General features: G+C 40.0%; 1 protein-coding gene across 6 annotated transcripts in view; it reads right to left on the minus strand.

Moving 5' to 3' along the window:
* The window catches only part of AKT1 (AKT serine/threonine kinase 1), a 74,848-nt gene that overhangs the window by 42,152 nt on the left and 5,572 nt on the right, over nucleotides 1-27,124 (minus strand). For all 6 annotated transcript variants that reach the window (XM_074908788.1, XM_074908790.1, XM_074908791.1 and 3 more), the window contains one exon: nucleotides 25,227-25,404. In XM_074908788.1, the coding sequence (XP_074764889.1) occupies nucleotides 25,227-25,272 (46 nt within the window). In that variant the 5' untranslated portion in view covers nucleotides 25,273-25,404. The remainder of the gene's footprint in view (nucleotides 1-25,226; nucleotides 25,405-27,124) is intronic.

Here is a 27,124-nt window from a genome sequence, read left to right on the forward strand (position 1 = left end):
AGTCCTAACCTACAGCTGTCTCCAGTGGGAGAAGATGTAAATGAAGTTTCATTAAAAACAGCAGTCTTAAGGATAGCTACATAAATTACACTAAAGTATAAAGCATTTTCTTAAGCTACGCTGAAAACAATTTCAGACTGAACTGTGTCTCCACTACCTCATGGTGGGAGCAAAAGGACTTAAAACTACCACAAGGTGTCAAATACAATTAGAGAAATCTTTTCTGTAATATGCTTGTAAGCAGCTACAGCATTTTAACAAAATAAAACATCCCTATAACAGAAAGTGCCACCACATACTCTTCTGCTTTTGACAGGTGCCCAACTCTCATTTTTTTTAAATAAATAAAAGTGACAGAGAAGATGTCAGATTCACTGAACTGAATTACGCATGATTGGACAATTATTTCTCCCCAAGTAATTTTTACCTTGACGTTATGATGGAAAATAGCACAAGCAGCTAACAAGGCACTTAAGCTAACAAGCCTCTGCAACTTTTTAAGTTATCTTCCTTTAGAGGAGGGAAATACCTGCAACTATTCCTCGAGCTCATTCTGAAGTTAATACAATCAGTATTTCTGAAAATCAGGCTCTTAAATATAATGCATGTATTTATATAAAGGGTGTGACTTAATCCTCCAAAGATTTTATGATCTCTACTAAAAATACAAAGAAAAAAAACCAAACCAAAACCACCAAATGCCACACCCTGGTGTATTCGAACAAGGAAGGGCTTTTCTAGACATCATTTAAAAGCTGATTTAATTATTTTACCTCTTAGCATAAACATCCCTAGCCATGACTCTTGTGCTTATCTGAACACATGCCTTATTTAAATATGACATACCCAGTTTTGTTCTTCAGTAAATCCTGTCTAGAGACTGTGTAGAGACTGACAGTGTAAGAGGGGACAAAGCAAAGAAATGTATACAAACCAAAGTTCTTTCAGAGATGAGACAAAGTAAGTCTGAAAGCACAGTTGTAGCTTGTATTCCTAGGGCTGCCTACACATGAAGGATGTTCAGGAAAAAAATCATTAATTGATTAGAAACTGATTCTAGGTCCTTTCCTCCACTCTGCTCCATTAAAAAAAAAGATTAGGAGAGCCAAAGACTCAGGTGAGAGTGATTTTTATGATACATTTATTTGCTCTGCAAACATTAAACCTGAAAAGTACTCAGCAGAGGCTCTCCATGAAAATCCCAAAGTTGGTGAAGCTTAGAGGTGAGCTGGTAACTTGGGAGGGTGGGTGCACATGGGAAAGCAAGAGCAGGGGAGGGAAAAAGCAGGACACAGCCACACAGAAAACATCCACAGCGACAACTCATGAGTCCCTGGCTCATTCTTCTAGGCTCCCATTACTAGATCATTGTGCCTTTCACAGAGCGAATCAAAACCTCGGGGAATTGTAAAGAAATGGTGAAAAAAAGGCTAAGGGACATTAGTGGAGATTTATGGAAACAGCAGCTTTTCTAAAACGGATGATATGGACCATCCTCAGAGGTGTCTCAAAATGGAAAGAAAAAGCTCTATTTGTAGAAACTAAGCTGCAGAACGTGGACTTTTATAAATAAGCAGTTTATGGAGGGTAAGAAATTAACACATCATATTGTTATCCTTTAGCTTCTGGGTTTGAGTCCTAATTTTCAACACAAATACACAGAATTGTTTCAGACCACTTACAATAAAAGCTCTACCAGTAATTGTGTGATCATGCTGTGCATCAGGAAATTTCTTCAAAGTGCCAAGAAAAAAAATCAATGCAGAATTTTAAACATGTTTATACAAACAGTTACTGGGTAAATATTTCATAGAAAGATGTATAAAAGCCAAGTGAAGCAAATATTTCAATGGCAAAAATAAGAAGCAACATAAAAAAAAAGGGGTGTGCTGTTTATATGGCTGAGGCTACTTTGGATTTCCCTTCTTCATTTCATCACTAGCAAACCTGCAAAACCCTGGAGGAACACACAGAGACCATGTTAGTTCTAATAAAAAGTTTCGTTTATCTTGAGCCATTTAATGGCCATCAATGGAAAAATTACAAGCACTTCCCAGAAAGCAAGTTCTAATATTTGTTATCATGGCAACCTCCTGGTTACGCCTCCAAATTTAGTATTCCACAGATAACTTTTACTGAGTCACTACCCCAAACTCAGCAATGAAAGTCTCCTCCAGATAACAGGAATGCCTGCCTCAGTACAGAGGAATTTTGCAAAGTAACTTAATTGCATACTGAAAATTTATTAAAGCAACTTCACTACTGGGTAACATGAGAGCAAACAGCCACCGTAGCTCTGGTGCTAAGCTTTGCCGAGTAACACAGGCATAAGAAACTCTGCCAAGGATTTTTGTGCCTTGCAGTGAGGTGCGTTGTCACCACGAAGCAGAGCACAATCCACACTGCTGCCTCAACAGGGTCACAGGCTACACACTTCTGTCACTTTAAAAGACTATTAAAATTAATTTATTTTTACAATACACAGTAAAAATATTGAGTCTCAATATAGTCAAACAGCAAAATTCCTGGTGGATTTCAATGGTACCACAATTTAGCCCTGTAATATCGAAATATATGTATGTACTACTAAAACCACATACATATAATCATGACTATTATTTTTTGAACCCCAAAGACATCTATTATAGTAAGCTCATCATACCTCTCCCTAACAGCTCCAAGCTCGAGGACAGATGCATTCCAGCCAGTCACATGAAAATCTTACACAAGTTTCTTATACAAGGAGGAATGAAATAAAGACCCACCTGAACAAAGACTGAATAAAGACCCACCTACCTTGATATTGTTACCATGAATTAATTTTCATGTTGCAACAGCATCTTGGTATGCTAAAGCCACATTTAATTTTTAAAAAAACATTAAAAATGAAAGGTACACACCACACAGAAGCAAAAAGCAGAAGGGTACAGGAAGATGGAAGCTTGAATTACACTTTTCAGTGTAATATATACCGTCATTTTGAGAAGACATGGCAAAAATTCCAATCTCCTCTTTTAAAACTGCTCCTATTCCCAGGGGAAAACCAAACATCACCCTCTACCCCCAGCCAACCCTAAACTGACACTGGTTTCCATGGGCCTATCAAACCTGGTACTTCTCCCACCGGATCTGCAGAGGTCAGGGATTGCTGCATCAGCCGCACCTTTCCTCCGCACCTGATTTTCCAAGCACAGCACAGCACACCACACCAACTGCTCCTCACCATGCACACCACCTCTACCACTTCAGTCCTAAAAGCCCTGTCCCGTAACTGAGCACAGCCTGCTCACTGTAGTTCATTTCCCACTCTTACTAGCATGTCCCCAAAGAACAGAAGCAAAAGAAACACCAAAACACATCCCTTGCCTAGCCGGGTTACAGCTACCCTTCAAGTCTATAGAACTTGCAACAACTACAGCAGCTGTCCAGGAGAACACCAGAAAGCTATAAATAAAGCTTTAAACTCATATGAGTTGGGTTTTGCTTTGATTTGTTGATAAAAAATATTTTTTTAAAAAACAAAACACAGAGAAAAACCTACAGGTCACCTGGGGTAATGTTCCTGAAGAAGGTTACCTGGGGCCATGTTCATGCCTTAGGGACTTCTGTAAAGGAAGGTACATGCACAGGTACAGGAAACCCTGCATGCAAACCCTGCTTTGTCGTTCGATGCTTAGCGTATGCTCTGGTTACAGCATTTTCTTCCACTGGCCCCTGATCTGATGCTATCAGCACAGGCAGCAGCTGCTAGGGGCTCCTCTGCTGCCCCAGGGGTCAAACCAAGCCAGGCCACCCTGAACACCCTGCTGCTGCTGGCATCAAGGCAGGAGGGAGCAGGAGGAGAAAGGGGGAGGACAGAGGCACCTTGTGGAGGGGGAAGAGTGTGGACAGGAGCCAACATGTGGTTACCACAATTATGGCTTGAATCTGCTGCATCAGAGAAGAGGATGCTGGCAAAGAGACAAGCTGGGGTGTGTCCCCAGTGCTGGGCCTCTGCTGGGCACACAGGGAAGGCGCTGGGCTGCTAAGAGCATAGGCACAGCAGGGAGAGGTGGCAGCCTGACCCTCACCCCAGGCCACACCAGCTGGGCCTGTGGCTATCATCAGTCCTGGTCCTGGTCCCATCCCAGCAGCAACAGGGACACAGCTGGAAGGGCAGGTTGCGCCCAGCGCACAAGGACAGTGTTGCTCCCCATTCGAACCTCATTCTTGAAACATGGCCAAATCAGAGCAAGTTCAAATAATGAAGCTACATCCTTTAAGTACACACACACAGGTACGTACGTTAAACAGAGCTAATGCAGAACCTGGCTATCAGCACACGACATCGCTGCACTGACCCCACTCCTTCACAGGCAGAGCCAATGCTCACAGTGAGATCTTCCAAAAGACAGGCTGGCCATGAAACTCAACCCACCCTCTGGTTTGGGGAAGCTATAAAGTTTAGATTATTTCCAAATCAATGCTTTTGTGCATTTATTCCCCCCTCCCTCTCCATACTGTAAGAAAACCACTTTAACATTAGGATTACAGTTTCAGTATCAAGATAACAGACAAAAAAAGTTTCCAAAAAGCCATCACTGCGCACTTGCAGTGGCTAATCTGTAATTTTCATTTATCCACAGCATAATAAATGGATCTTTGTAGTGGGCAGACCTTGTTGCAAATTACAGTTTTCTAAACGAAGCCATGCTTGAGTATAGAAATTGGAAGTAGAGGTAACACCCTCTCCTTTTTTTTAAAAAAAAAGCAAGAACAAAGGACCCACATGAAAATTACCGTCCTGGTAATATATTTCATAATAAAATTGTAGTTCAACTGCAACATTAACCAAGCACAAGTCCACTCCTGGGTCACCATCATTGGTTGGAGAATATGTTTTTCTACATAGTTTTCTTCCCCTCATGAGAGAATCCAGATTTCCTAGTTTAATCATCTTCCCTTTTCCAAAAGAAATGGAGCCCTTTTTAAGCAATGAAGACATTTAATCACAGCAGCAGTACAAGATTAAAATGGATTAGAAAAATTAATCCAAACTAAATGTCTCCATTATGATAAAGTTTCACAATGAACCTTAAATCAACAGGTTCCCAATTTCAGGTATAAAATCTGATTGAAATTGCTGCCGTTTTGCAAAACTACTGCCTTCTCCTGCCCCTCCTTACTAAAAATGCAGTCCAAATTGCTATTTCTATAAAGAAGTATGTCCAATATTGACAGGAGTTCTATGAAAAATTATTGATGATCTGCAGGGATTCTTTACTTAACCCAAAGGTAAAGTTTACAGTAATTTATTGCACAAAAACCAACTGCTCTGCAGATCTGAGCTCCTGTTCCATGATGCAATTAGAATTTCTACCAAACAGGGAAGGGGGAATTAAATAGCTACACAGACCTCTCTATTCTTTACACATAATTCATGACAGCACACAGGATGGAGAGAAAGATAGTTATGGCACTCTATATACTTTGCACTTCATCAGGTATGCTTCCCGGTTTTAATCTTTAAAAGGGAAACTGTAAACAGTAAGTTGCAAAAAGGCTGATGATGAAACAGCAAAAGACAGACAGGGGTGGGGGAAATTAAATTTAAAAAATGGGATTTAGCGTCAGAAACATCAGTGCCTTTTAAAAACAACAGATCCAGCCATATTTCCCCTTTCCTTTGTACTGAAGTTTAATAAACATTTTCTCCAACTTACCAATTTTGAGAAAATCGCTGGATAAACACTTGTGTTAACCCAGTTACATGGCTTGTTGCCAAATGTAATGCCAAACTTCCCAGTTGCAAAACGAGCTGTTTTTACACACCAAAGTAACCACGCAGCAGGCCTGCCGAGACTGAAGACAGCTGACAGAGATGACTGTTGCTGTCCCCCCATTGCACCGACATCCATCCAAATACCAACATCTGCTGTGCTACAATTTACTTTTTACACAACATTTAGCAAAACAGTGCCTCTGACTGCAACATCATTAAGGAAGTAACAACAAATAAATCGCAAAGTCCCATCAGACAGTTGTAAAATTAAAGCATAGTTTGTCTTGCATACACTGAGCTTTAGTTCAGACGTATTGGACTTCAGAAATAATAAGCATTAGAATCTGTTTTCTTTTATTAAACACACAAGACAAAATTCTGTAAACCGTGACAGGCGTAATCCATCATTGCAGTTTTGAGGATATTGACTTGACTCAATAGGCAGAGAAGCAGATGCCTGCGAGGCAGCCTGGCCTGCCCAGTACCATCGCAGCAATCCAGACTACTAACAGGATTACACTATGCCTGGAAGCATAAGAAGTGCACTGTCAATTCAGGGCCCGCTCCTTTTCAAACACCCAGGGTGCGTATTTTTGCTTGTGAAGTAAGGAATTAGTGTTCCTAAAAACTAAAGCACCATATGCTTTAAAGGCAGGACTGAGCACTGGGGCCAAGGCAGTCGGATGCCACCCCAGTGAGGTGAGGTGGCAAGGCAGACTCCAGTAGCAAGTACTGTTACAAACTCAAATCAGGATTTAGGCTCCTAAGTGAAAGTCAGGTTTGGTTAGTGGTTCCACTGCACTGCCCAACACACTTCACAGCACAGAAGGATCTATGTGATCTGGTGTCCTCCAATTAGCTGTCCTTCACACCTGTGTCACCCAGGGTGCTGCAAATCGAAACGGGGCAACACTGCCACCCTGACACTGCCATGGGGCTCAGGCTTTCATTGGCACACAAGCAAAAGAGGAGGAAGAAAGAAGAATTTTAATCTTTAAAATTGTGACCAGTTTTCAAACCCAGTTCTTCTTCCTGTCCTGCAGTAATTCTATGAATGTGAAAATAAGACACAAAAAAAATTTCTCGCTTTCTTTCGAAAAGCAGATACTGAACAGAAAATTTTGTCAAGAAACAACTTGAATTCTGTTAGGCAACAATTAAGGGGTTTCCCTCAGTCCTCTTCCTCATCACCACCTTTAACACAACCTAAAAATCAGTGAAGTTACAAAACATGATGTTTTTTTGTGGGAACAAACACTCCTCCCTGCATCTCCAGACATTGTGTCTGTCAGGAACAGCAACATACCCAACACTCAGTTCAAGATACAAAAACTTGGCAAGCAGTATCTCAAAGCATTTTCACCAAAACAATAGCTTCTCTCAAATTCCTATCAGCTTAATAGTGGAAGACAATAATATTTCAGATAACACAGGCAGCAAACATTTTAGTAAATTCAGTGGACGTCCTTTATCCAATTCACAGATAAAAACAGCCAACATCCACAGCTAGATTAACAAAAGTGCTTAACTAATTTTGTGTTTAATTCATGCTAAATCAAGAGGTTAAGCGCTAAAATACTTCTGAGGGTTTTGGCCAGTGTTGATCTGTGTCAGACTTTATGCCCATCATGGGACACAGGAAAAGCTGTGGAAAGTACAGCCTATGCGTATTTAGAGCACAGTCTCTGTGCTAGCTACTACATGTTTGCACAACAGGAGTCAAGGTCCATTGGAAATTTATCTGAAGAACTGCTCCTGCGCAAACTTTAGGTTCAACCTCTGAGTTCAGAACTGAAACACTATTTGTTTGTCCATTTATCCCCTGGCACGGTTGGCTTTTTGTCAGACAGATGTATGTATGCCACATGCAAGTCATTTCCCAACCTCTGCTCCACCTCCCTCCACGCACTCTGCACACACTCTGACCCCTCAAGCAAATGTTGTAAGAGAGGAGGAAGTGTTTCTGACAGTTTGCATACTCTTCACAACAATTTTATTGCAGGTTATAAATGCTTTCTCCAGCCCTCCAACACTCCTTGTAAGGAAACAAAGCAAAACAAACAAAAAATCCACCACTTCCCAAACAACTGAATGCCCTAAACCCAGCAGCAGGAAAGGAAAGGGGAGGGAAGGGGTGGAGTGGAAAGGACAGAGAGGATGGATTACACTGAAGTTATTTTTGTCCTGTTCAAGTGGATGGGCAGAGACAACTAAATATAGAATTTATCAAAGCAGGTGAACAAGGAAGATGACATGAGCCACATGTTTCAAGGAGCAAGCAATAAACAAAGTACACTCCTACCTCCTGGCCCAAAAAGCTCCCCAAATACACACTACAATTTGCATGAGCAAGATTTGATTGAACAAGTATTCGACACACAGCAGCCTTCCCTCTGGACATGTGACAATGCAAATGGTAAGCAGATAAGTTTCCTGTCTCTTACCTGGTTGTACTATATATAAACAAGTACTACAAAGCCCACGTTAAAACGGAAAGAGGTTTGCACTCCTCTGTGGTGTCTCTGGACAGAAATTCTTCCGAAGAAAGTATGTTTGCATGTACAGCTGGGTAATAAAGCACCGCTTGAAATCAAACGTTAAGGAATGTTATGTTGTCAGTGGCAACACAAAGGATGTGGTTTCTATGAAATTTAATCAGTTATGTCAAGGACAATTGCTTTCTTCTGGTCAGACTGCAGTCCACACACAGCTTGCTCAGAGTAACTGCTACAGTAGTTTGAATTTCGCAAGTGAAAATCCATTCATACGTAATTTTAACTCCTTCCAGGGTCTGAGTGAGTCTCTGAAATGCACTGGGTGGCTGTTGCCAGAAGCACATACTCCATTCAGTCACTGTGAGCAGCCCACGCTGGCAAACACAGGAGTAGCAAGTCTCACCCAGGCTCTTGGGCTCTCAGAGCCTGCAGCCAAGGATGCAAACAATAGCATTTAGCAAGGACGTTAAGTGCTTTGCTGGTATGCAGACAGTAGAGAGCAAGGAAACATTCAGAGAAAAGACATGGCACTAGTCAAGCCATGACATCAGTGGAAGCCACACTCCCATCAGAGCTGTAACCTACCACTGGGTTTAAAGAACAGAAAGCTTTTATGTGGAACATTTCCTTCTTCCAACTGTGCTCCCAGTTACCACAGAATCCAAGAGCCCCACAGCCTGAGCTGCATTTGTCCTCACAACATCCCTGCAAAGTAGGGAAGTGCTGTTATCACCATTTTACAGACAGGGAACTGGGGCACCGAGAGATAAAAATAACCTTATCTGAGATGATCATATAGGAGGAAGTTTGTGGCAGAACAGGGGACGACTGGCTTCGATTCTCAGTTCCAGGACAGTACTCTAATACACCGGGCACCTCTTTGGCTTCTAGATACTCTGCCTTCAGTTTGACTGACCTACCAATCTCCCTTGGGCAACAAGGAATGGGGAATGCCTACACCTTTTATTAACATCGTCTGCAGCCTAGCAAAAGTGGAAGAGGGTATCAGATGGAGGCATTGTTTGCATTCAGAAGTCCAAATCTCAACAGAGAAAACAATTTCCAAAACAGTCAGCACTATCCTGGTACCATGGGAAGAGGACAGAAGACATATCAAGTTTTCAAAGTAGAAAAACTTTTAAAAATCCATGGCAGGCTGTAAGTACAATTTTAAAATAATTAGTTAAAAGTTTTATTAGAAAGCTGGTATTAGACACGCATCCTGCAAGAATCCCCCTGTTCTGGAGATTTTAGGTTATAAAACAGTAAGAAATTAAAAAATCCCTTTGGAACTACAGCTATCTTATTTCAGACACAGATCTAAACACAGATCTGATGTAGTTTCATATGGAGACCTTGGCTCCAGACTTCACACAACAATCTTGTCTCGGATAAAACAAATTCCAGAGGCTGGAGAATGCTCAAGGTTTCCTATTTCTGGCTGAGCCAGACTTCAACCCTGTCCTCAAAGGCTCTCTTTTCTAAGTGAAATGGCACATCAGGTCCAAAATTTACTCTGTCCTTTGGGACTCCAGTTGCAGCCATCCAGACCACCAGTTGTGAAATAAGCTTCTACAACTTAAGGGCATTCATAAAGCAGCATTTAATGTCAACTATGTGAGCTGACTATTACCCTGGAACAAACAGCAGAGATCCATGACCCTACAGATAACCTGGTTTATCAAGTCTGACTCCAAAAGGTAGATGCTCATCATAACGGCCAAAGGATGATAGACTGCTACTAAACCATCATGAATGGGCCTTGATAGAGGACACTGTCACTACACTGATTGGGACAAAGGAAATTTGTGAGTTGGTGCTACCTGAGGGCACCAGATCAGCCATGCGCAGTTTCCAGGTCACCTCTACTATCAGTAGTCTATCCGGTCAATCACTGCTGATAAACTGGACCTTATGGCCCAGGCCTCTGCTATTATAATAGGCTGTTGCTGTAAACTTCAGCCACCAGCAACACAATGTGATTCTAAAGCACACCCCTGCCATGGTCAGTCTCAAGAAGCTGCAGCCAAACAGCTACTGCTGTAGGCAACAATCAAAGCACCTAATTTAACTTCCATCAGCGACAAAAAAATAACTGAAGCCTCGCTTGGAGAGGACCAGAAAGAACAGAGCTAGTCCCACCACACATACTGCTACCCCTATTTCTCCCCTTTCTTTTACACCAGGACTACAAAAGGGTGAAGGAGAAAGGCTGGGATGAGGTTAGAAATTTTTCTACTTTCTGACAGCAAGCCTCACAGCAACAACAGCCAACCAACCAAATGAAAGCAAAACTCCTGACAGCTTCACAGCTACGCAGCAATCTTAGTAAACCAGACATTATAGTAATTAAAGCAAAAAGCAACTTTTGGTTCCAAAGCCGAGACCCAGAACACTAACAAAAAGTAGTAAATTAGCAAGGCTTGTTAATTATTCCATGTTTTGAACCTTTTCCTTGAAAAATCCCACCTTCTGTACTTGAACAGAGCAGCCAACACTGAAAATTTAAAAGGCCTGTTGACAACAAAGGAACTGCTATTTATTTTCTGTCTGACGGCCATCACAAGGAATATCAAAACTAAAACCAAACACCTCTACAAATGGGGTTGTTATTGTCCTTCAAAATCAGGCTGGACTTTACATGAGATTCCCAATATCAAACCAGTCAAGAATCACAGAATACTTTATGCTGAAAGGAGCCATTAGAGGTGATCTAGCCTAATTGTCCACTCAAAGCAGGGCCATTCAAAACTCTACAAAAGAACTCCTAACACTAATAGTACATGTATTTTTATAATTCTCCTGAATTACCTACAAAGGTAAAAAATAGAACAAATACAACTTTATCAAACTGCAACTTTCAAATCAAATTCGAGGAACAAAACCAAGTCTGCTTGGCCATGTGCCCTCATTTTAATCTCCTTGCCTCCAGTAACTGGTTTGAGGACTGTAAGAGTCAGCAGAAAGATGAATATCAATAAACATTCTGTGTGTGTACTGGTCATAAAAAGGAGAAATGAATTCTGTGTTTCTCCATGTTTTATTTCACCACATGAATGATGAGAGAAATAGCACAGGATTGTACATGGTCAAAAAGGTATGCACAGCCTCTGAAGTGTGAACGTGTAGCTACAACCACACATCCTGTTGTGTGTTATTCCACTTCTAAAATGGTGCCTGAAAAGAGAAAAGTCTCCAGAAACATGAGGTTTTGCCATAAGCACACCCAGTCAAGTCACAGGAGTAAACAAACCTCTTCAAGACACCAACAAGAGCTGTTCTGAAGTAGCCCATTTCTAGCAGCCTGGAACAGCTGCTGACAAGAAAGCTTTCTCCTGGAAAGGACTCCTTAAAATAGGAAAAAACCTTCATATATACTAATTTTTGCACATTCCTGACAGTAACCTGTGAGAGGATTCACATAAAAAAAAAAAACCAAAACAACAAAAAACCCCACCAAAAAAACAGGCTTAAAAATATATAAAACTTATATCAGTAAATCTGATTTTTTTTCTTATTTTAGATATAGCTTTCCATAACATAATGATTTGTATTACTGCAGTATATGCAACTTCAGATACACATCTGAGGCTGAGCCACCTGCTGAACAAATAAAACAATGAGACAGTCCCTGTTTTGCAGTTACTGTCACGGGAGATGGAAAACAGAAAGTCAGACAGATAAACACACAAAAAAAGGGGGACCAATACTGGGCATCACAGTGAACAGCAGTCTCAGTACACATGCACTGCAAGTTCATCAAGGCCTTTTATAAGCAACACAAGGAGCGAGAGCTTTTAAAAGAGGATAATAAAGCAGCTGTTTACGGGGACTATTTCCCAAGTGTGAAAGGGTAACACAAGAGAAAGCACAGAAGTGCTTGCTTGCCCCATGTTGTAGTCACAGTATAGAGACATGCTAGGCTAACTGGAGGCAGAAGTTAACATCTTAATAGCAAATTAGAGATGGTAAAAATAGGTATGAAAAGCAAAAGCAGCTGGTTTTGCAGCTCAATGCAACAGAGGAACTAATAGATAGCAACAAAGCAGCCGCCCAAAGAACGAGCTCTGCCCTGTTCAGAGCAGCACTCTGAATGGGACGAGGTTACATGCCAAGCATACAAAGATGCAGGATGATGCAAACCTCAGAAAAGTATATTCCCCCTCTCCATGTTTTGCTCATTTCCCATTTTCATGAATAACAGTACACTCCAACAAGTACAGCAACTTTGAAAACATGAACTTCTTCAAGGATCAAAAAATACAGTCTCTGCAGACAGTCTGGTTATAGTTGCTGTAGAGCCGAGACAAGTCACTATTTCAGAAAGAAATCTGGCCACCTGCTGCTCTAAGCAGAGAAGGCAGTATACATGTAAAATCATGCTTTTCTCTGAAATTACAACTGGTATTACCCAGGAAACACAGACTAGACTGGGAAAAAATGCATTAACTCCAAATGGTGCAGTTATGCTGAACTGAATTGTACACGGTTAGCTAGCAGTCTTCACTCAAGGTATCACAGGTTTGTTAATCTTAAAATAATTTTGTATGATTCCCAATGAACAATCTACTACAGCCACTTTAGACCTCCAGTTTCCTTTCAAGGCAGAGAGTAGACAATCAGTAAGGCTGGGACATCTCAAAACCTCAGGTGTTAAAAAAAAAAAAAGTTACAGCAGTTATTATGGAAGGATGAAAACACCTACAGTACAAAAGGTTCCTACTGCAGCAAGAACAGCATGTTCTAACCCAATAAAAGCAATCACCAAGACTAGTCCTAGAGCTCACTCAGGATAACATGAGCCTATGCCAATAACAAGGTGTAAGTTTTAAGCAACTGCTCTTAATGCATCTGAGCCACCTTGTCTGAAAGGAAGCTGCTCCATTGCATCTGTCTTTAACAGGGATGTCCACTATGTTCAAAATGAGAGGCCAAATTTGGCTGCTACATCTTTGCAACCCCACTGCGTAAAGGGGAAGAATTATCCCAGCTTGTAAAGGCAACAGTCCCAAGAAAAAATGCCTCGTTTTACCTGAACATGCTGAATCTGGCAAGAGCTGACAGTCAGGGAACACAGAGAACCCTTTAAAAATACACAACATCGTTTATTACACTGGGACGGTACTTCATGTTGCACAATCCAAGCTTTTGTTTCAAGCAAGAAAATGTTTTCTAAATATTTTGTCACCATGACAGTCTAGCCTTGGACTCAAATTGTGCCCTTGGTTACTTCAGAAAACCCCTGTGAAGTCAACTGTGTTATAAGCTCATCGCCACGTCCCAGGCCATCGGGAAGGCTCACCTGGCAGTGTGGCTACCAGCGTACTCTCGGCCCTCTGTGCTCTGCATGGCTTTCTCATCCCAAGCTATTTTGCTTACCCACAAACTAAAACATTCAACTAAAATCCACGTGAAGAAACAACATTGTATGTAAGAGGAAAACAGTTCTGCAACTGACATCTCCTCAACAGGTTCAGCTTTATCCGAGGAATACAGGCAAAACAAAAACCATTCCCAAGATAGCAGAATGAAATATTTTAAACACACAGAGAAAAGGACACATAGAAAAACATCCCAGCTTTGAGGGCCCTGTTCCAAGTAAAAATACTTCTTTCAGGGACATTAATTTGGCAAACTAAATCTGAGTAGATACAGGCTAAGTCCACAGTACAGCCCCAAAAGAGCAGCAGAGCCTTTCTGTATGACTCAAGAAGCCCAGCGAAGACTTCTGCAGAACAAGATCAACAGGGTGTTTATATACAGCCAGCAGTGTCATGTGAACAGTCAGTTTAGTTTGTGAAATGAATGTTTGCATTGTCATTAAAAAAAAAAAAAAAACACCCCAACACCCTCTATTCCACACTTACAAGTTTCCAACATTAAAAACATAGCAGGGGAAGGAAGTACTCTAGCAGCCAAAATTTACAAATTCTTACCATAACTTTGGCGCAGTAAACTTCTCCAGTGTCACAAAGGCCTATTCTTCAGGGGGCTCGGTCGCCTTTTTTTTCAGAAAGACTAATCCACATGTGAACGCTATTAAAGAACACACAAAATGCCAACAGAAGCATAAACGTGTGTGTGTTTGTGTGTTTCTTCAAAGTTTTATCTGTCTTTACTTACACAGAAAGATACCTAGGAACAGCCTGGAGGCAGGTATTTCTGTTTTCTCTCTTTTTACTAGTGAAGCTCAGTAAGCTTTTTTCCTTTCTCCTAAAAATGACAATGCTATTTTAGTTAATTCATTCCAGTGGGTGACAGAGATTCATCCTCATAGGTTGCATTCAGCAGTCAAATTTCAAGAATTTAACAAAGAATGAAAATTTCAATACTGGGGGGTTGGGGGGTTTGGTTGGTTGTTTTACTAGAAAAGAAATTCCTAACAGTAACGTTTTAATTGTTTGAGAGCGACCTTACTAGAACCTCAAAGAAAATGCTAATACTCTAACTTACACTTGGCATTTCTGCACTGCAAAAAAAATCCAAGCTCAGAAAGTCAGCACTTTTTTCCTCTTATTATCTGAAGCTATATAAAAGCCCTAATATAGATTTGAAAGAAATACAACAGAAAATCCTGCCTGATCTAAATACATAGAGCTAAATTTATCTTTCAGTTTTCGAAACACCACTTAGAGATTGGGCATTTAGAGTTCTATTCACGGGCTAGAAAAAAGCCAAATAGTACATTTTAAAAAACTGACTTTGAAATATTGTTATGAGAACAGGGACAAGCTATGTAAACCCTAAAATTCTGTGGGTCTTTGTATTCACGATTATTGTCACAAACTAAAAGGCTCATATTCCCTACTAAGCAAACATTTACAATTAAATCCATTCTGCACAAGGCATTTGCATTTTGAGATAGAACAGTCAGTTGTTCAGCTGCTGTGATTTAGATGGATTGGTTCATTATTGCTGCAGTTCGTTTTCAGCTACACTGTATAACAAAGGGGTGCCAATGTAGTCTTGAATGGCTTTAAAGCTAAGTATGCTGGTATTCTTCCATGATGATGTAATTTAACTATCTTCCCATCTCTCAGATCAAGATATCTTGACTTTACAGGCTGAACTTCAGCGAAAACGACAGATACAAGCTGTCGCAATAGTGTTCAATGGGCAATATCTCTGCAAGTCAGCTGAAGGAAATGTTGCTGGCAAGTTTGCAGTGATTTTCCACTTATGAAAAAGTAATTTTTCCCTAATTCTTTTTTTAGAATAAATACTTTTCCTATCATGCAAGTAACAAGGCAATTTCGACTTCCACACCTGGAGATACATCAGTTATATACCTTCAAATGTTTGTGCTATAGTAAAAACATATCTGTAGCAGAAAAGATGACCTCGAACTACAATGATCTCTGATGCAAGGAAAATTTCAAGTTGAAAAAGTCAACTACTATTTTACTCCTTCACTGTCTGAAACATATCACCAAAGGCAGTATTAAAGCAGCAAAACCATTCTCCTACTAACAACCACATAAAAAAAGCAAGATTTCTTTTTAAAAAAATTATTGATGAAAAAGCCATGATGATTAGTGGCATTTAACCTCGCAATCTAAAGCAGGGTCTTCTCAAGACACTGCCAGAGCAGCACAAAGAGCGTTTACCACAGAATGACTTGATTACTGAATTTATAGTGGCAAAGCATTCATATCCCATGTCCAGAAATCAATTTCCACCTATAAAACTACTTCCAAGCCCCACAACCAGCACTGTCACCATAGATTATCACAACTGGATTCTAGTCTGCTCCGTGTATAAATCTGCACTGGAATAATAAACATATAATGTAGCTAAACCTATGTAACTACACATTTAAGTCAAGTCTTGAATTAAGAAATAAATGTCTTCTCTTAGTATTCCCAAAATTTCATTTCTACTTAATGAGGATGGAGATTGCATGATCAAAAGTTAAAAATTAAAAAAAAAAAAAACAAAAAAAAAACAAAACCAAAAGCCCCAAACAGCTGCATTACAGAGAAAACACTTTAATTTAGTTAACTGACTGCTACTTATAGAAGGTTTACAGAAGACAGACAGGGGCAGGGATATGTATGACACACAAAAAAACACTAGTCCAGACAATCTGTGACTGGAAGCCCCTGAAAAGCAACCAGCAAGTGAAAGGTAGTATTCCCACCACCTTTCATTTGCAGCTATGAAGAGGCCTGACAATGGATTTTTGAACTGTTTAACAGGTTTGTGCAAAGGTGTAACTTCTTACTGACACTCCAACTTGTGAAGCTCCAACTCAGACATAATGGCAAGAATATACAAAATAGCATGCACCCTTGTATTTCAGTGCATAAACCCTACTTAGTGCAAATATTTTCCACACCACTGTAACTACATGATTCTGAACAAGGTGGCATTACACTGGCAGCTGTAATATGGCATGTACAAAGGCTCATATGGAAACACTGGCAAAAATTTTAAGTAAGTATTTTTTTCTCCTAAACCTTGAGATTTATTTTAACCAGAGTCTGATGGATAAAAAAGCATAGTTTCAAATATAGCTTGTGTTTTTCTATCCATTAGATCCATTGAGACTCTTGCAGAAAATACAAAAGTTACTCTTCCATATCGCTTGCTTTCTGAAGTGTAAATCAGGAGCTATTTCTTGATTCCCAGATCCTTTGACATGATTGCAGAATGATAGGGTCTACTTCTAAGGCTAAGAGTTTAGAAAAATGAAGAACATACATTATAAATTGTTTTAAATACTCTATTTAATTACTTTTAATGAAAAATCTCAAACGGCCCTTTTTCCTTCTCCTTAGTCTAAACTGTGAAGGCACTCAGGTTATGGTTTCCACTTTTTCCTCCACATCATGAGGATCGGCAAGGTCCTCTGCTTAAAAAAAGGGGCAAAACTTTCAAAATCTTGTGTCTTCTACAGGTGGCAAATGATTTATAAAGCCACCACAAACACAAGGGCTGCATTTAAAATCTGAGAATTAGCAGTGATTGCTAATGAGCAATCAGCACCTGAAGTCCACTCAAGTGATACCAGTGTCAGCCTCACGAGTTACACTTTCGTATCAGCATAATAACGCTTGTCTTGAAGATTCTCTCCTACAAAGAAGGGCTGAGAGAGTTGGGGCTCTTCAGCCTTGAGAATAGAAGGCTCCAGGAAGACCTTATTGCGGTCTTTCAATATATAAGGGGGTTTATAAGAAAGGCTGAGAGGGACTTTTTACCAGGGCCTATAGTGACAGGACAAGGGGTAACAGTTTTAACCTATAGGAGAGTAGGTTCAGACGACATATATGTAAGGAAGAAATTCTTTCCTAGGAGGGTGGTGAAACACTGGAACACATTGCCTAGAGAAGCTGTGAATGCCCCTTTCCTGGAAGTGTTCAAGGCCAGGTTGGATGGGGTTTTGAGCAATGTGATCCAGTGAAAGATGTCCCTGCCCACGGCAAGAGGGGTTGACTAGATGATCTTTAAGGGTCCCTTCCAACCCAAACCATCTTAAGACTGGAGCTCCCTCTCAAAATATCTATCTCCTGTGAAGTCTGTGTGGTTCATGACCAACACAAAACCCACTTCTCCAGCACACATGTTCTGTAGTCCTCATTAAGAGTACACTAGCAAAGAGCAAGCAGAGGAGACCGATTTGATGGCCCCTGAACAATTCAGATGCTGCACTTGGCCTCAGTACTAGCACAAAATACCACTGCAGTCATGCACAGAACCACTGACTCTAAAGTGTATTTCTACATGCAGTTCACCAAAGGCCTGGGCTTTGGACAGCACTTCAAAACATGCTCTCCCAACTTACCCAAGAGACTCGAGAAAACAACTGACTTGCCCACAGTCTGTGGTGAGTGTTTACCTCGGCTGTCCTCAAATACAAGCATGCACTTTTGAATAAATTGACAAATTTCACAATATTGTTTGACCACCTATCTTTTTCACATTTTTGGCTCAACTTGAAGAGGTGGGAGAATAATCCCAGAGTTCTCTAACATGTTTTCCAACTGCACTCAAAGTCTGTCTTTATTATTTCCCCCTTTCAGTTGCAGTAAATGTTTCTCACAGAAGCACACTACTTCACACCTAATATGGTGCTATTCTTTCTCCATTCTTTTTCTTCCTCTTTCCTCACATAGTTTCCTGGTTTTTGTTCCCCCTTTAAGAGGCACATTGTACCTGCAACATAATACATCTGAAAATAATTCCTCCTCTGTCTTCCCCCCATGAGAGATGACTTTTTAAATAAGATTTAACTCTTTTTTTTTTTTCTCCTTAGTAAATCAGTTACTTCAATATATAAAAGGGGAAAAAACCCACAAGGCTGACGGTTGTTTGTTTTTTACAATGCTCTGTCTTTTAAAATGCATTCAAATTATATGTTCAGATGCTAAGCAAATCCCTCTTGCCAATACATATTAAGGTTTGTTTCCTAAATGAATCTGAGACCAACCCCCACTCTTAATTTTAAAAGAATTATCAGTAACAGAAGTGGTGGATAAAAGGATATACACTACATATCACCATGTACTGCTCTACAAGCATCAACGTCCTCACCAACTTTTTCAAATGGTAAGAGCACTAATACAAAGCAAGTTTAGGCAGGGGAAGCCGTGGGCACAGGCAAGGAGTGCAACGGATGGTGCTTAGGCAGGGAGAGCACCAGCCGGGAATGATGGAAGGGAAGGAACCTTCTGGCATCCACAAAGGGGCTGCAGGGGAAAAGACATTTTCAAGTGAGGACAAGGCACCAAATTTAAAATGCATGGCACAGCACCTTGCCTAAAACCACTCCTGCAAGAACAACACGCAAGCTTTACTCTCTTGCTCTCTCTTTACCTCAAAATAGCACACTCAGTATTTCTTTCTTCCTAAATCCAAACCTGATGACTTCTCAATATGCCTACTGAGAGAAAAAAGAACAGAAAACCATGTGGACAATTTTATTTATTTTTTTTTGCACACAGGCCTACCTTTTGCTTCTCGAAAATGAAGGAACCATGAAAAAGAGGATCAAAGCCAATGCAGGCAGCTTCTGCATGATCCGCTCTATCAAGCATTCCCAGACTCACTTTAACAGGGCTTGGAACGTCCTAGATCACTCACTCTCAAATCTCTTTTAACAACAAGTAACAGTAATTTATGATGCTACCCCACTTTCACATATAGAATTGAGACGTAGTTTGTTTCGCTTCTGATGTACAGTGGAATAGAATATGAAAGTAAACTTCCAGGTCTGACAAAAATAATGTGGACATCAACATCTGAGCTCTTCTTCTTTGCCATTCAAAGCGAGAGTGTGTTTGGTGCCACTCATACACAAGTTCCAGTCAGTTTACAAACACAGAGAAGAACATCTAACCCAGCATGACCTCTCTAAAGAATTGAAAGTATTTTGCAAAAGAGGTGGAGGAAAATGTTGGAATATATATTTTGAGAGTAATTTTTAATGAAAAAAAAAAAACATTTGGACTTTACCCTTCAAAAATGTGAAGCTGGGGCTTAAAGAGTGGGTTTTCCTACATGAAAAAGTGTTCTGGAAGAAAGACTTTTGTAAAAGGACACTGGAAAGTAGCAAAGATGGTCAAAGATTTAGGCAGCCTGCTCAGTGCAAGGAAGATGAGCAATCTCTAGGCTACGCTAGCTCTTTCAAAGATGTCGTACAGTATAGTTACACTGTAGTAGGTAATTCTCAGCATCTGACTTCCCTGTCATCTAAATCAGACTTTTTACAGTACACTGTATCCAGCCTGTTTCCTATGATCTCTCCAGAAACAATTCCATCTGATGAGATTTACTCTCCAAAAGCCTAGCTGACTAGCCATTATCAGCTCATATTTCTCCAGATGTTTTGTGATCTCATCCTTTCTTAATGTCTCTAGCATCTTGCCTACCACCAAGGTCAGATTTATTGGTCGACAATTTCCTGGTTCCTCCCCAATCGCCTTTTCCCAGAACAGGGCAAGCAAAATGAAAGCAACCAAGAGCTAGCATTGCAAAACTATTGCCCCTTGTGTTGAAAAAGAGACACACAAGAAAAACCACAAACTGACACAGCTTATCTTTTGTTTCCAATAAGAAGAGCAACAGATTTCCCTATAAACCCAACCCTTCAGCTGTGGAAGTAGCATCAGCTTCCTTCCCTCCGTTACAAACTTCCCCCCTCCATTCTTTGTTCAGCCCCTATCTTGTTTCTTACCTTTCCTCTTGTCCCGTTTTTCCTCTGAAGCAGCTGTACCCTCTATAGCTTGCATCTTCAGAGTTCAGATGTGTCTTAGGATCCTTTGTATCAAGGATACAGCCACTCCTTTGAAATATCATTAAAGCCAGACCATCCTTCAACTAAGCTGAACCTTGAAGGTTCTGGCTACACAGGTCATCAAGAAAGTGCACCACTATGTCCCAGGGACAGACAGAAGCCAAGGTAATAAACACTCCAAAATAAAACACACACACACATACACAAAAAGAGGCAGGGAACATGGTGAGAACAGAAAAGAGAAGAGAGAAGAAAGAAGAGGTGAGGAAAAACAGCAACACAAGAGACTCAATGGCTTAAGAGAAAGTTAACTTCTGGTCATACCTCGTAAGATCTTGTTTTGATTCACACTAACAGAATACTGAAAGTATGAACCTGTGCTCAAAATAACAAAGCTAAAGTTCACAGTCTGTGCTATTCTGCTAGAGAAAGTTAAAAGACCAACAATCAGCATTTAATTCCTGACTTCTATCTTACATACAGATCCTGCATTCATTTTATGCAATGAAGCTACAGGAAGACAAATCACAATGGACTACTGGTTATTTATTAGGACATCTGTATCACTCCATTACAGAAATAATTCTTTAACAAAAAAAATTAGTTTTATTTCCGTAAGTGGAGTAAGTATCTTCTGTACAATTTCTCATTTAAGGACCTCTAGTCATTTTGATCACCTTGAAAGCCAGACTCCCAACCAGTCAAATAGTTTTACCTGCCTAAAGTCCACACAAATTGACATTTGGAGGACATGTTCTAGTTTTCATGGTTAAAATTACTGTGCAGTGTTTATATACTACTTAAAAACAAAAGCAAAAAGTAGCACCACATTTGCTGCTAAATATTAATGGTTGAATACGCAGGTCTCTCCTGCTGCTTATAATTGCTTCAGAGTTCTGAGTGAGAAATCAAGATTTCTATTTCCTTTTTTAAATGTCAGTGTACATTTTTCCCCTCCCCCCTTTTCCCTGCCTCCAAAAGACTCCTTTTTCCATATGAGTTTATGCCCTAATAAGAAAACCGGACATACTAGGGAAGACAGAGATGACAGAGTATCAAAACGCACAATCCCTCTTTTGTTAGCTTTGCAGAAAGACTTAAAAAAAAAAATTAAAAAAAAAAAAATCAAGTAACCACAGGATGAAGACTGAAGACAATAGAAGAACCTTTATAAACAGGGACCAGAGCAGAAAGATGCAAGAAATCCAGTAAGATCTTTAAAATGCATCAGTAAAGTAAATAAAATACTCAGGCATACCTCTTTTATCCAACAAGTTCCACAACACATGACCAAAATTAAGGATACTCACAACATACATCCAGAAAACCTGTAATCTCAGAACTCAAGAAGTAGTAATTTGCGCAGATAATTTTCTCCTCCCCCCCTCATATTCAATCACAATTGTAGCACCTCTGCATCAACCCACTTACCCCATCCTTTCCCACTAAAGAAACCTTCAACATATTCTGGACATAAATATACAATACACCAACCCTACATTTGAGTTTCTTCATGTTTTCTATGTATGTGCTGGAAAACTTCAGCCATGCAGTTATGCAAAAAGTGGTTAGTATTTTAATTACTGTTTCTGTCTTCACACTAGAGTCCATCACCTCACTATGATTAGAGTAAAAGCACTAAGTGCTGCCAATGGGGAAAAGGGGGGGAAAAAAGTTCATTCATGAATTCTTCTATTTCTGCCTGGTTGAGGTTAGACGTGTCATGGAGATGGCTCTGGCCCCCGCACAAACAAACATCTGTGCTACTGGAAGTAGAGCTTCCTTCAAGCAACTGACTTACAGAACCGCCAAGAGCTCTCGGCCAGGCAGCAATGTTTAATTTCATTTCTCCATTTGTATTTTTAATCTTGGAAACAAAAACAGAAATGTAAAGCATGCTGACAGAAGAAAACAACCCCACAATTCTAAAAAGCCCTGCTATTCCCTGCCAGGCCAAAACACCTGCTCCTGCTAATGACGGCTTTATGCTTATATACACCTGCCATCCAGAAGGGCTCCAGAGCACTTTGCAGCCTGATTTATACATACACAAATCATTAAAACCACCAAAATTAAGACACTGCTGGGGTGAGATGTAGCAACTGTTTTAACTGCACACAGCCATGCTGTTCAACTGCTCAGGACATGAACTAAGCGACACCGTATCCAACCAAAGTTATGGAGGAACGTTAGGTAGAGAGAACATCATTGCCCAATCTGGAGTGCGGCCAGTCACTACTTAAAATATTTGCATGTGGAAAGCCCTAGGATCTTTAAAGAACACATGCAGTGCAACCTTTGGTTTTATAAATGATCCAAAAGACAAACAATATATATTTCCTATATCTAAAATCCTCCTTTAGCAGTCCCTCCCTGCAGTAATTACTGTTTATGCCTTAACTTCAGAAGCTCACAGTATCAGACATCAGTTTTGGAAACATCCTGTGGTTGAAGCACTCGATCTTGCAGAGCCAGCAAAGTGATAGGGTCTGGCAATAAATGTGGATGATTAAAAAAAACCCAAACCTTTACAAAACGCATGCACACACAAGTAGATCAGTTCCCCCCCACAGGCACCCCCAGCCAAAATCCCAGCCAAAAAACCTGAATTTGTCAACTGATCCCAAAACAGCTACAAAAACCAAGAGAGTAACGGAGCTGACACACTGGCAAACTGAGAAGGGGAGATAGCACTGCTTTCTCAAATCATCTTCGCATGGACAACAAAGTACCAGTTTCAAAGGCAAAGAAGTAGAATGAAATAGGTGTCACTGAACGTACCAAGAAGGCAAAAAGGCACTGGGGAACAGGTTAAAAAGATTAGGAAACCTGGTATCCAAAAAACGCCAAGATACTCTTTGGGCATTTGGGCACAAATATGCAGTCTCAAATATGTACCACATGCAAACTAACATTTTGGAAATGGGAATGTGTTCAGTAGTTAATCTCATCATAATATTATCAGCAAATCATCAGAGATAATCATCTGTTTCTCTAAGGTAATTTAAAAAAAAAACTAAATAAAAGAAGAAAATCAGATTGGGGCATCTTTTACTAAGACCTCCTCCAGAGGTCTTCTTCCTTGAAAGTAGCTTTATTGCAATCCTAGAAACAACAAAAATTAAATTCTCAACAGTAAATACAGACAAGCTTGAAATACAAGATGACTGTTTTAAGGTTTCAGACACACCTGCCTCTGAATCATCCTGACAACACAATTCTATTTTCATACTTTTTAAATGTTTCTCCCCCAGATTTTTGTACAGTGCTCCTCAAAATAACAAAATAATTTTTTTAAAAAGTTACAGGTAAGTGCAGAAAGAATTGTAACAATAGACAGTTAGAAAAACCTCAGCCTAAAACCATAATTTAAAACTAAAAACATATCTCTCTGATTTGAAGAATTTCTAGATTCATAAATGGGAATGGGAAGCATAATTCTGTGTTTCTTTCTCCTGCTTTATCCAAACACAGCGTAATTCTCAAATACTTTACCAGAACAATGTAGTGCGGGTATACCAGAATTATCGAATAAAAATATTTAAGATGATGAGTGAAAAAGCATTTCTAACTGAAATAAACCAGAACACACACAAAAAAATAGAAAAAAATTTATCAAAACATTTTTACATCAAGCATATCCAGCTGTTAGAAATATGTTTCCACCCTTTTAAAACACAGATTATCAACATGTTTTCTAAATTCTTAGAAATTTCCTATAGTTGCAGAAGAACCATCAGCCTTTATCAAGGTTACAATAACGTATTTCCATTTTCTTCCAGAAATAATTATACTATACCTCTGCACCTTCAGGCAAGTTGTTTCAAACCCTCCAGAAAAATCCTGAGTCTGCAGAACCATGCAAGTTTCCCTACTGCTGGAGCACACATGTTCTGTTTTTGGTCCAAAACAATGATGATATTATGGAAAGTACCTAACACTGCTCTCTCCTTTCCAAGAAATGATAGTAGAATACAAAGAAACAGGTAAGTCAAGTACCTTATAGGAGCAACGCTGTAGTGCTTGAAAATAAACACCTCCTTACCACCCCAAACAAACCAAACACGCTGTTTTGGGGATAAAACATTTAAGAATGCAAAAAGCGAAACTGTACACGTGACTATGTTATTTCAGTTTTGCCACCCAGTCAAGAATAAAGACTTTTTGTAAAAACCAAATGTCATTAGTGGTACAACGGAAATCCAGGGAGTGCACAAACTCAAGGCTATTCTTCCTGTCTAGGACACTGGTACCAAGAGCAGTTCAGACACAAAACAGTACATTCTCTAGCAAGTCTCTGCAAGAGCACAGCATTGCTCGCAAAACACAGGCGTATTTTTCACTGTTCAAATGAGGATTCACGTCAAGACAATTCTACCTTCTAACACAAACAGAAAAGCTACAGACCTCCATATAATTCAAAATAATTTGCTACAGTTTAACCTTTAACACTCTTAAGTATCATCTCCTTCAGTTGCTATCTTTATTACAATTTTCAAAGCAGTTGACACAGTTTTCGGTGAACACAGACACATGCACACACTCAAAGGAAACCCCTTGTATGTGTGCTTCAAAAACTTGAGAGAAAGTCACTTATGTATAAAGCACACTCCTTATATCCCATTCCCTATTCGGGTGAACGGGAAAATAACAGACTATTGAAGATACGCTGCTAAAGGACAGATCACCACGCAGAGAAAGTCAGTCTACTGTCCTGGAGGGAAGAGACACTTACCTCGTTTGTGAAGCCAACCTTCCTTCACTATTGCTACTTCATTCATAATGGCAGGAATGTCTCTTGAAAAACCAGTTTATGCCAGAAGATCACTCTGTTGAAATTCCTGAACTTCTGCAGAAGGCTCCACAAAAGGGATGGGGCTTTTTTTTCCTGGTTTTCTTCTTCTCAGTTATTTCTAAAAGGATCAAAAGAAGAGCGCACCATCATTTTGAAGCATGTCACATATGTACAGTAAGGGATACAGCAGGGAGTAGCTTTCGTTGCTGGGTTGTTGGTTAGGGTTTTTTTTAACTATTATTACAAATCCTAAATGAGGGCTTAGCTCTTCACAAGGGTTTTTATATCTCTGCAGGTGGAGAAACATGCTTGCTGAAGTCTTGCTTCTTCAGTGAGTAGGTGGATTGTGGGCAGACTCAGCATCACTGGACACTGTCCGGATTAGAGGTGGATCCAAGACCTTGCCCAGCAGACCTCCATCTCTCCACCACCTCATTCTCCAAAACAATAAAAATTCTGAGGTTTCACAAAGTCTGGTTTTAAGTATTTCCTGGTAAGAAAACTTCCAGAACCTTTTCTGTAAGGCTTCTTTACAGCCTGATGTATAGCAGTCTACCAACTAGCACACAGTGCACCTTAAAGACAAACCTCTGACAGTAAAAATTCCCAATACTCTGCTTCAGATTTTCCTACCTTCAGCATCATCCTGTTAATCCCACGCAGATCTCAACTCCCCAACCTCTGATATTTATAACTCCTACCTCTCTTAGAGGTATACAGAGAATCTCAGATAAGCTCACATACCCTTCTGTTATCCTAAATGAGCCCTTATAGCACCCTGATCAATTTTATTGCTCTTCCCTGAACGCGCTGCAGTTTGCTGCTGTCTTTCTCGCAATGAAATACACCTAAGTACCACTTAGGATTTTTACCCCTCCTCCTCTTTATGAGATGAAGTCCCTATCTAAATAGCTAAAAACTACCGTATCTTAATGAAAGCATGTCTAGCTCATGGCTGACTACCACAGAAACGTTCTGTGTGTTTCTCTTCCTCATTGAAGTATTCTCTTCCCAAATGCATTAGCTTCTTTTATTTTTCTAAATTAAATCTGATTATTTTTCTTCTGGTGCTACAAATGTTCTCTGTTTGTTTTTCTTTAATGACTTCTGTGCTCTCCAAAGTGTCCATATCACCACTCAATCTGGTATTACTTGAGTGATCAAAAAATGTAACTGGTGACAAATTCCCAGCAGTAATCAAGAAGTTCAATAAAACAAAACCCAGCAGCATTTGTAACCTGCCACCAAAGACCTGTTTTTTACTGGAGTCTCTTTCCAAGACACAGAAACATTGCATTCCTACCTAACAAATGTATACTGTCTCTGCATGCATTTGGCACACGTGCATCAATTATCTCTGAGCGTGCAGGTGATAGCCATCCATCAGAAACTAGATTAAAAAGCAACTAATTCTCCATAACTCACTAAGACACAACCCTGGATGGAAGAAACAGGTGGTCAGAATGAATCCCACCTAGAACTGAAACCCCAGCAGGGACAGAGGGCTCTGTACTGTACATCACCAGCACTTCAAAACGGGCTGCCAAAGCAAGGAGGTCAAATTTGAACAAGTTCCATCCACTGCCTGCAGAAATGGACTGGGAGAAAGGAGGTCACTCCCCTAATACTTTGCCTGCGAACTTTCACTGTTTGTCACTATTCCTCAGCTTTTCCAATAGCACTTTATTTTCTAGTTTTTCCCCAGAAACAAGATGGGCTGCTTTTTTTTCCAAGTTACATATATGCCATATCTCACTGGTTATAATTATCAACTCCAACAAACACGTAAGACATTTGCTTGAGGGAGGGAAAACACGCAAAAAAAGTACATTGGAACA

The sequence above is a fragment of the Athene noctua genome, chromosome 6 (assembly GCF_965140245.1).
Source record: "Athene noctua chromosome 6, bAthNoc1.hap1.1, whole genome shotgun sequence".
NCBI lineage: Eukaryota > Metazoa > Chordata > Aves > Strigiformes > Strigidae > Athene > Athene noctua.